The 8,682-nt window shown below is 53.0% G+C and overlaps 1 protein-coding gene across 1 annotated transcript; it reads left to right on the forward strand.

The window, feature by feature from the left end:
- The first annotated feature begins 242 nt into the window (after nucleotides 1-242).
- BHLHE22 (basic helix-loop-helix family member e22) lies at nucleotides 243-8,322 on the forward strand. The gene is made up of 2 exons (XM_051843806.2): nucleotides 243-909; nucleotides 2,240-8,322. Exon 2 carries the CDS (start codon nucleotides 5,507-5,509, stop codon nucleotides 6,623-6,625), a length of 1,119 nt encoding a protein of 372 aa, XP_051699766.1. The 5' UTR covers nucleotides 243-909; nucleotides 2,240-5,506; the 3' UTR covers nucleotides 6,626-8,322.
- The last annotated feature ends 360 nt before the right edge of the window (nucleotides 8,323-8,682 follow it).

Genomic DNA, 8,682 nt, shown 5'->3' on the forward strand with positions numbered 1-8,682 from the left:
TCGATTTCATACTCAGAGTTATTGTCGTCCGTCTCGATATTTTCTTCATTGCCAGGAGATGGCGCTGTGGGTTTTAAATCGCAGACCTTAAACCCCACAGCCCCGCTGAGTTTTATTTCTTTCCTTAATTGGTGCACATTGGGCAAGCCAAAAAATGTTCACCCCTTTTGTTTGAACAATTTTAATTATTTTTTTCTAATGCTCGTCAGCTTTCTATGAAGATTCGGTGGAGGAGAGGGCACATGTAACACAAACTGGTCTGTTATACCAGCCCCTGGGGAGAACTCAAGACAAGTTTGTTCCAAGTCAGTAAGGCAGGAGTGAAATCTTAATGAACTCTTTTCCTTAGTTTTCTTCCCTTACTATCTGTACATCCGACCTTGTCCTCTGAGATTGGCAGGCTCCCCGTTATCCGCTTGTCCTATCAACCCCCTCGCCTTGAAAGTCGCCAAGATCGGAAATCCCAGGTAGGAGCAACCGGTGAGCCCTTCGCGACGGTCTTGGGCCGCCCTAGTACGCAGCACCCTGGGAAAAACAAAGAAACAAACAAAAAACTCTGAGCCCGACTGTTTCTCTTCCTTGTCTGTTCAAACCTAGGCTAACTCGTCTGGAAACAGTGCCCGGGTCCAGCCTCTGGTCTTTAAAACAAATGAAAGAGAAACCTCGAAGGACTTTTCCATCAACAAGTTTCAACTTTTTTCCACGGTCAAAATCGTAGACGTTGCCGAGCGCCCCGGCGCAAGAGCGAGGCTGGCGCCCCAGGCGCGCTGCCAGCGATGTCCCAGCCCGGGCTGGTCTCGCGGCCCCTGCACCTGCGCTGCGCTCCGCCTCATTAGCTGCGCCAGGCCCTGGATACACACGTGCACTAGGAGTCTCTCTCAGTGAACTCTACAAGACCTGGTGAAGAAGGTGAGAAAATACTGACGATAAGACGAAAGCGAAAGGCCTCTGGGGCTTGGGTCTCTACTGTCAAGTGGGTCCTGTGCTCCCAAACCCGGCAGGGGTGCAGGATGGTGAGCCCATTCAGCAGGCTTCCTGGGGCCCGTGGATTTTAAGCCGGCCCAGGCGCCGCCAGACTGTGCAGGGTGGGCGAGGCACACGTAACTCAAGGTCAATGTGCTGACCTGGGTTTGCAGCAAAACGAAGCGTGCGTGGCCCTTGGACTCTGGGGGGCGCGCTCTTGCTTCCGCGGCTAGGATGAGACAAGGCAGCCAAACCGCACTGACCCGGCACCTCCCCTGGGGTTTCTCTGAGAGGGTCGCCCTGGGGTCTCCGCGGTGCCGGAAGAAGAGACTTTCTTAGTAGGATTCTGCCTGCCCGGAGAGGATTCCCAGGGCTCTCAGGGAATTCGCTTGTTCCAAGGTTTGTTCAGAGAGAAAGTTGATGCCATTTTTGGTAAACTTTGTATTCACTTTTTAGAATGTTCTTAAATAGAGATCCAATTCTTCCTCTCAAACACACACACACACCTCTCCAAATCAGAGATTCTTCTAACTTTTTAATCTAGATCAGGAATAAACGATTTATTTGCTTATTTATCAGACAGCAGCTCCTGGCTTTGCACCTTAAAGGTGCTTCATTTTCTTTGGGCTCCAGATTTCAGGCAAATAGCGAAGAAATGTAAACGCGACCCAGAGTCAGTCTGGTGCTTTTCAGTGCAGCTTTGCTGGCTGGGCATCTCCGAATCCTTCCCGCAGTAACAAAACTGTGTTCCCCTTTAGCCAACACGTTCCGGCGTTTATAGTATTGTATCCAACCCCGGGCCGAGAGAGCTTCCTTTCCGGAGTGGTGGCCCACCGGCCTCCTAAACCATCGCTCCTCGCGCCAGAGGCGCCCGGCCAGGGGTGCCCGCGCCCACACCGGAGCTGCCCTACCCTGCTGCGGGCAGAGGGAACGGCCCCCTGCGTCTCCGGTCCCCCGCCGCTTGCGGAACACACGGCGACCCACTCTGAAACTGCGGGGAGCCAGGATTTCCCTTCCGAGCTTTCCTTCTACAGGGTCACGGGTGGGTCAGGATTATTATCATTATCATTTTCATTATTATTATTTGCCTTGGGCTGAATTACCAGCCCGGACGCCCAAGCAACAAAAAGGCTCTGGTTTTGCCTTTCTCTTTGCCACTGTTCTTGGGCTCTTTGCCCTCTTTCTGGGAGAATAAAGTTGGAACGCGCAGGTATCCCGCACTCCTGCGCCTAGGCGGCACTTAGTGAGCGTCTGACGTCACCCTCCAAACCTGCAGGAAACCGGGAGGCGGCGGAGGCGGCGGCTGGGTACCACACAAGAGGAGAGTGGGCGCACAGGCCGTGACTTAGGGCTGGCGACGATTCAACCAGGTAACGAGACACGGGGCAGATGTGTTTTCATTGCCCTGGAAGATAAATGCAGTGTTAAGTGTCTGACGACTTCCCAGAAGCAATCAGCAAAAGTTTACGAGAGCATAAACCTCAAAGACCATTCCCCGACGGTTGCTACAAGGCCTGCATTTAGAGCTCCTATAAATCCTCCGGCCGTTTCCAGCGACTATTAAACAAGCCACCTCCTCCAGGGAGACGAGGGAGATTTTCCTGAACCGCACAACAAAGAGACCCCTGGTTCCTGGGTGAAAGAAAGTTGAGTAAAAGTTTGTTCCTTAGGTTTGGATGGCTCAGGAGGCGGGTGGGTGGGAAGGAGTCTTCGGGGTGGGGTCGAGTTGTCTGATTCCAATGAAAGACTAAGGTTCTCTAAGAGCCCTGGCCTTAACCCAGGCCGGGGGCGCTTTGGCCTCCCTCGGTGTCGCCCCATATGTGCCCGGCCCGAAGTCACAGAGCAAAGCCCTGTGTGGCGCCGGCGGCTAAGCCCCGCGCTGCCACCAAGGCCCCGGGCACAGTGTATCCTGGGCTCTTCAAGTGTCCACTGCTGGGACCGGCAGGAATCCAGGCGCCCTGTAAAAAGTGCTAGCCCACAACAAATGCCGGCTGAGTGGAAAATGAAGTCAGACACTAAGAAACGTGTCGCCACCCACCCAGCCCCGGCCCAGAGCTACGACACTGCCAACCTCCAGGCTGCTGCAAGTGGCCCGAAGATTCTGAAGTTAGGATTAGGCACACACACGACGCACCTCTGTTTATGGAAAACCTGGGTGTATGATCGCAGTGAAAACAAGCTGCTAATTGAAAAACAGTAGTACCAGCGCGTCTTTAGCTGGGGGAGAGAGAGAGAGAGAGAGAGAGAAATTAACAGCTGCCAGCGCCTGGAGAAAGCGGGGGAGAGCCCTGAGCACCCGGCAGCCCTCTCTCTACGAAAACAAGCCCTTGGATCCCCAGGGGGACCGTGGGCAACCTTCCACCTCCAGCCCAGACGGGCCGGGGTCCTCCCTCGCAGCCGGTTCGCGCTCTCAGCCTCTGGCTTCCTGCATCTCCGACAGCGCGAAGGCAACTGACGACAGGGTATTATTTCTGTCCCCTGGAGTCCCGCGCAGTTATTTTGGAAAGAGAACACCGGGGCCCCTTATCACCCTTTGCAGGTGAAAATGCAGACGTTTCTGTGTCGCCCTTACCCTTCCTTTATGAAATAAGGCGCCCAACTGTTCTGATATTACCATTCAAAAACAGGTTCTGTGGCGAACCTCATTTGTGAATCTATTACAGAGATTAATAGATTATTTCTCCTTTTTCAACTAATTCTCAGTGGGGAAATTTAACCATATGGTAAGGAGAGAATTAGAATTTCATCACATTAGAGCAAAATGTAATGAAAAGAGTCCAGCACCTGGGGCCAACTCTGAAAGCCACAATTAAAAGGTTTTTAATGAAACCGGAGAAACCAAAAATTGCACAGCCTTCAGTAATTCTGCCACATAAGAAAGAATTATTGGAGGTGTTGGGAAATATTGTTTTTACTTATGTCCTAAGGATGAGAACCAGCTGCTGAGTACCGTGTGCTCCCAGAGACCGAGAGAGCGAGATGACGGCGTGTACCATTCCGCATGGGGAGGAGCGCTTGCCTCCGTGGTTCTCCCTTCCCTAACCCTCTGACAACCACCGAGGCTGACCCAGAGGTCCCTTGGTGGCTTTCTGGCTCTGACCGTTGAGTTTCCGGGTAAATCAATATGCATAAAGCAACCCCCACCCTCCGCGCGCGCGCACACACTCATGTACGTTCACACACACACACACACACACAATCCTTGGTGTGTAAGAGGATTTGGCTTCTGGTGCGGTTGACGCTTCAGAAACTGGTTTTCAGTTTTGAAGAAAGTTTGGGAAGCCAGTTTCTTCCTGTTTAGGAAGCACCATCACAGGTAGCAGTTCCTTGGAGAGGGCTGCAAAAGGACTCCCCTCATCACCCTGGCCCCGTTTAAATCCAACGGGCTGCATAACCCATTCGCTCTTTATTTCGGGTAGTAACTGGGCAGTTGGAGGTGTAGAAATAAAGCACAGGATTTATTTAGGGCGGCGGGGGGGAGAGTGCTTTGCTCTCTCACTAGCTGCAAATCTCGGGTAGATTTGGAGCAAGGCAGCTGGGACCCCCACCTTCCCTCCTGGGAAGTCCCATCTCCTCACTCAGCTCGGAGTCATCATCCCACGCTAGGGGTGGGGTGCACTTCTCGGGCAGGAAGGGTAGCTTAGCACACGCGGGAGACGGCAGCGGAGGGAAGGGCAGTGGGGGTGGGGGCGTCTGCTTTCCAGGGGACTCCCAGGCTCCGCCGCCGATCTACAATTTGCTGAAGGAGCAGAGAACATCCTAGGCTCTAAGTAGGGCTTTTAGTGTGCTCATTGATGAGTGAAAGTCGCCACACATGTCAAGCTAAAGGCAGTTGTTGGGTTACTAACAGGACCCAGCGCCTTGCAAACATATGCGCTAAGCTGTGTATACAGATGGCAGGCAGAATAATGGAGCAGGCGCCTTTTATAAAGCTCTAGCTGCTGCCTGTCTTCAGACCTGGGAAATGAAACTATTCAGACTCGCGGCCAGATAGCGCCTGCGATTGTTTGTTACCGTTTTAATCCTATTAATTAAAACGTTAACCTGATTGGGTAGAAAGCGCTGTCCCAACAGGCGAGTCTTCTTCATAATAACCTACTCAGAGATAATGATGTAAAAGACTCCCCCGTCTGTGGCGGCGGCTGGTTGATGGGTCCGGAAATCTCTTGAAGGTGAATCCAAGCAAGATAAACGGTGCGGAGAGGAGGCGCGGGGCTGGGCTCAGAGCGGCGGCGGCGGCGGCGGCGGCGGCTTCACTCCCTCCGCGCCCACCCTCCCACCATGCGGGGCCGCGGCCCATGGTGAGCCCCAGCAGCCGGCACCATCGGCTGGAGACGAAGAAGAAGAAGAAGAGGAGGCGGCGAGCGCGGGGGAAGGCGAAAAAGAAAAAGAAAGAAGGGGAGAGGGCTGCCGGCAGCACCGGGACCAACGCGCGCACCAGCTCCGGAGCCCGGCTCGCGCGCGTCTGTGGGGCCGCCTGACTCCCGAGCCGAAGCGGCGGCGGCGGGCGCGCCGGGCCCAGGCTGCGCGCCGGCGACGGACCATGGAGCGCGGGCTGCACCTCGGCGCGGCGGCCGCGGGCGAAGACGACCTCTTCCTGCACAAGAGCCTGAGCGCCTCCACCGCCAAGCGCTTGGAGGCAGCTTTCCGCTCCACGCCCCCGGGCATGGACCTGTCCCTGGCGCCGCCGCCTCGGGAACGCCCGGCGTCCTCCTCCTCCTCGCCCCTCGGCTGCTTCGAGCCGGCTGACCCCGAGGGGGCAGGGCTGCTGCTGCCGCCGCCTGGGGGAGGTGGAGGCGGCGGCGGCGGCGGCGGCGCGGGAGGCGGTGGCGGCGGCAGCGGCGGCGGAGGGGTGGGTGTCCCCGGGCTGCTCGTGGGCTCAGCCGGCGTTGGGGGCGACCCGAGCCTGAGCAGTCTGACGGCGGGGGCCGCCCTGTGCCTCAAATACGGCGAAAGCGCGAGCCGGGGCTCAGTGGCCGAGAGCAGCGGCGGCGAGCAGAGCCCCGACGACGACAGCGACGGTCGCTGCGAGCTGGTGCTGCGGGCCGGAGGCACCGACCCACGAGCCTCCCCGGGTGCGGGAGGCGGCGGCTCCAAGGCGGCCGAGGGCTGCTCCAACGCCCACCTCCACGGCGGCGCCGGCGTCCCCCCGGGGGGCCCCGGCGGCGGCAACGGCGGGGGTAGCAGCGGGGGCAGCGGGGGCAGCAGCAGCAGTAGCAAGAAATCCAAAGAGCAGAAGGCGCTGCGGCTCAACATCAACGCCCGGGAGCGCCGGCGGATGCACGACCTGAACGACGCGCTGGACGAGCTGCGCGCGGTGATCCCCTATGCGCACAGCCCCTCGGTGCGGAAGCTCTCCAAGATCGCCACGCTGCTTCTCGCCAAGAACTACATCCTCATGCAGGCGCAGGCCCTGGAGGAGATGCGGCGCCTCGTCGCCTACCTCAATCAGGGCCAGGCCATCTCGGCCGCCTCCCTCCCCAGCTCGGCGGCCGCGGCGGCGGCCGCCGCTGCCCTGCACCCGGCGCTCGGCGCCTATGAGCAGGCGGCGGGCTACCCGTTCAGCGCCGGGCTACCCCCGGCCGCCTCCTGTCCGGAGAAGTGCGCCCTGTTCAACAGCGTCTCCTCCAGCCTCTGCAAACAGTGCACGGAGAAGCCTTAAACACACCCCCGTAAAACACAGACGGACCCAAAAGCTAGAGGAACGCGAAAAGCTGCTCCCCACCCCCCTTTATTATGATCCTCTCGTAGTTGTGAAACACTTGGAGAGCAGACAAAACAGAGGCAAGAACTGAGAAGTTATCAGAGACAAACGGGACTTTTAGCCTGGACATCCCCTGAATCTCGGTCTTTCGGGGTGGGGAGGGAGGGAGGAGGGAAGTGGAGTTGGGATGGAGTAGGGATGTCTTTTTTTTTTTTTTTTTCCAGAAAAGTGGCAACTTCTAAACTGCGAGGAAGTGGGGTCTTCCTTAAAGGTGAAAAATAAGTTGAGAAGTAGTGCTTGGTTATTAAGCGTGGAGAGTATTGAATGGCAAAATACTAACCCTACTATTATTTGTGAATTGAGCTGGTGCTGATGCGAACAGGAGGCGTTTGGGGTTGGGTGGCATGTAGGACAGGCTATTCATTCAGACAAATCAGAAAGGACACTTGAAAATAAATTTTCATTCTGAGCCAGGAGAAAAACTTGAAATGTAGACTGACTTGGGGGGGGGGTTACCCAGAGAGAGGGGAGAGAGAGCGAGAGTCACGTTGCTATGAAAGACTTGTATTTTTTATTGTCTCTGAACTTTTAATCCTGTGAAAATGCTCAAAGTTTTGGCGAGAGTGATATAAAAAACTGACTGTGGCTGAAAGAATTGCATTTAAAAATATTTATGTGCACCTTGTTACTTTCTACTCTGCAATGATGTATTAACAATTCATGGTATTTATTTGTTATTCTTCAATGAACCTTCCACATCAACAAGATTTATCATGTGTTAAGGTTATGAGTCTTATGTGCAGATTTTTTAATGCCTCTAAAATTCTGTTTTATAGATTAACTTATACTGTGTGCCAAGTGCTTAAAGGTTTATTTGCCAACAAGTATGAAGAGAATATTGATGTATCTGAGCTGCTTAGGTTTTTGAAAGGTCACCTGGATATTTTCAGTTGCATCATCCCTGTATTTAAATTGAGCTTTAATAAATTGCTTCAGTCCAAAAATTACAGGAAAGGTGTATTCTTAATTGATGAATGAATTGATCTCTTTCTTGAAAGGGGACTTCTTTGCATTCCAAAAGGGAAAGACATCACAGCAATAGATCCTATAAGTAAGAACATGCTAAGCAAATATTATTTTCCAGGCTGTGCTGTGCATTTTTAAAAGGTCTAATTTAATTGCTTTTAATGTATATGTACATATATAAGTTATTTTAACTGTGGAGAATTATTTAAGTTTAAAGACTGGTTTGATTTGCCTATGGTGTGAAATCCTTTGTTATTTTTCTAAAAAAGATAAAATTTAAAAAGAAAAGAAAATTAAGGAAGAGCAAGAAGCTATTTACCCAAAGTGAGCTTTCAGTTTTAGTTTGCATGGCTGTTCGCCTGCCTTTCCATCCTATGAAAATCAAGAAAACCTTTTTTGAGAAATGGATTCCTGCTGTTTTCCACTCCTTGCAGATAATACAAATTCAGTTTGTCAGGTTGGATGGTGAGATGGAAGCTATAATGGATCTTCTGGTGGGTTTTCGATGTGTAAAGAATGATATCTATATCTCTATATTAAATAGGTCAATCAGAGTATGACAGCTATGTACGACCGTTTGTATGTGTATCTATGTCAGAAAGAATCTTTATTAAAATATTTTGATCAAACATTTTATTATGCTGTGCTTTGTGGAAGGAGCAATCACCTCTCTTCTGCGTTACTCTTTGCTTGAAAGGTAACAAAAAGAAAGGACTTTCAGAGAAGGTAGAGCTAAAGTTTGAGCAGGGATACAAAACTAGGAGTCCTAGTTCACTGGTTTATTTGTTAAAAGGATGATAGCTGGACATGACCATGGAAAGAGAGGTGAGTGGGGTCAGTGGGGAGATACAAAAGAGGTCCGGGGTTTCAGAGCTCCTGGCTGCTGGCATGAACTTTGGAGGTCAGGCTCTACCTGGATTTCTTTTCCCACTGGCATGGCATTGCTAACCATGCCAGGGCCCAGCTAAGAGAGTCAAGTTTCTTAAAGA

This window comes from Oryctolagus cuniculus, chromosome 6, assembly GCF_964237555.1.
Source record: "Oryctolagus cuniculus chromosome 6, mOryCun1.1, whole genome shotgun sequence".
Classification (NCBI taxonomy): Eukaryota; Metazoa; Chordata; class Mammalia; order Lagomorpha; family Leporidae; genus Oryctolagus; species Oryctolagus cuniculus.